The 1,833-nt window shown below is 39.6% G+C and overlaps 1 protein-coding gene across 1 annotated transcript in view; it reads left to right on the top strand.

Annotated features, from left to right (window-relative positions):
* The window catches only part of TIMM8A (translocase of inner mitochondrial membrane 8A), a 2,747-nt gene extending 1,131 nt beyond the window's left edge, over nt 1-1,616 (top strand). The window contains exon 3 of the mRNA XM_077776434.1: nt 781-1,616. Coding sequence (XP_077632560.1) covers nt 781-942 — 162 coding nt within the window. The 3' untranslated portion in view covers nt 943-1,616. The remainder of the gene's footprint in view (nt 1-780) is intronic.
* Nucleotides 1,617-1,833: the final 217 nt, after the last annotated feature.

The following is a 1,833-nucleotide window of genomic DNA, read 5'->3' as shown; positions in this document are numbered from 1 at the left end:
CGAATTCGGAGGCCAAGGATAATTTTCCTTGGAAGTGAAGAGTCTGAGGTTTGTATACACAGCAGAGAATAATGAGTAAAATTCATTTAAACCACTTAACTTGAACTATATACAGTTATCGGTTCCGTAGTCCCTTTCACATAAACTTAAAGTCTTACGGGACTCTGACCCCTAACAAATACTTACTTAACTCTTGTACTCCTTGGTACTTTGATTAAAAACAAAAAAACAAACAAACAAAAAAAAACACCTGTAATTCATTACATTTGGGCCAGAAGGAGGTGTGGTTAAGGATTCCTTTAAGAATTTGTAATCTGTGGGCCCTTCAGGAAAATTTATACAATTTTCCGTTCATCTTGAGAGGATCCAAGAACCTCTGGCTTAAGTAGACAAGGTTACAGAATTTTGGGTAGTAGATTTCGTTTTTGTTTGGTAGGTTTTAGGGTGTCATTGCTGTGATTTATCTTTTCACACTCTCCCCCCACAGTTACTCTAAAGGCATTTAATGGCGGCANCACCATTTTCGGGTCCAATAATTTTGGACAAACTGTCTCTGCCACTGCTTCCCTCTTTGTAAAATAAGTGTTAATAATAGTATCTATTCTGTAGGGTTGTTGTGAGAATTTAATGTAAGGCTGTAAATAACTGCTTGCCATATGCCAAATGAGAAATATTAACAGATACTGGGTTTAGGTGAAGTTTTTCCTCTAAATAGCAAGAAGTTACCCCTCCCCTTTCCCCCCAAGTTCTCTTTGTGATTCTGTATCTTGTCCTGAGCAGGAGAAGTGCATGGACAAGCCTGGGCCAAAGTTGGACAGTCGGGCTGAGGCCTGTTTTGTGAACTGCGTTGAGCGCTTCATTGATACAAGCCAGTTCATCTTGAATCGACTGGAACAGACCCAGAAAACCAAGCCAATTTTCTCAGAAAGCCTTTCTGACTGATCTCAGAATTACCTCTTTGGAAAAGGAAGGTAGTTCAAGAAATGAAGAGCTGTTGATGGGATAGTTGAAGAAAAGGCTATGGGGGGATTGGCTCCCACCTTTGTCACTCTTGGGACATCCTGTCGTCTGAGAATGAACAAAGACCAATTGTGTGTGTGTGTGTGTGTGTGTGTGTGTGCGCGCGCGCGCACGCACGCGCGTGTGCTTTGAGGATCATGTGTATTTGGCTGTGTTTTTTAATGCTAATGTTGTGAAAACAATTGACAGATGAATGGAAAACTACTAGATGCATATTACTGTATGTGGGACTGTGCTTTCTCAAAGTCCCATTAATTGCTCCCTATAATTTTGATAGTGGAACTGCTTTCTCTAATTTGATAGTGGGACCACATAGGTACAATCTGTCATTTGCATGGATTCATTTCAGATTTCTGGGGAGATTGTTGTACATCTTTGTGTCTTTCAGAAAGGGCAACAGTGGGCAAAGAGTAATTTGCTACTTAACTGTAGGCCTCCTTATCTAGTGATCTATCAGTGCTGGAAAAAAAAAATCTATGAGATGTTAATACAATATACTTCAGCTTTCTAGATTATCTCCCTTATGCTGTGATTTACTTCTGTAAGGTGTGGTCTCGAGATAGTACAGGTAGCTTGAGTGCCTAGAGGCCTTTGGTTATNAAACTGCCACGAGAAAGAAGCTTACTTACACTTTATATCAGGGTTGAAAAAATTCAAAGATGTGCCTAAATAGGTTGTAAAGATTTAGGCCAGTCAAGAACTAACAGCAGTTTCAGGTAGAGGTGCATGCCTAATGTTAATCAGTATAGGTTCCATTTATTGCATCCTTTTAATCACTGAAATAAAAGCTTCTACAAAATTCAACTCTGATTG

Source organism: Crocuta crocuta, unplaced genomic scaffold, assembly GCF_008692635.1.
Source record: "Crocuta crocuta isolate KB4526 unplaced genomic scaffold, BGI_CrCroc_1.0 scaffold1529, whole genome shotgun sequence".
NCBI lineage: Eukaryota > Metazoa > Chordata > Mammalia > Carnivora > Hyaenidae > Crocuta > Crocuta crocuta.
Note: the sequence above shows the minus strand (reverse complement) of the source record. Positions and strands in the feature narration are given on the sequence as shown.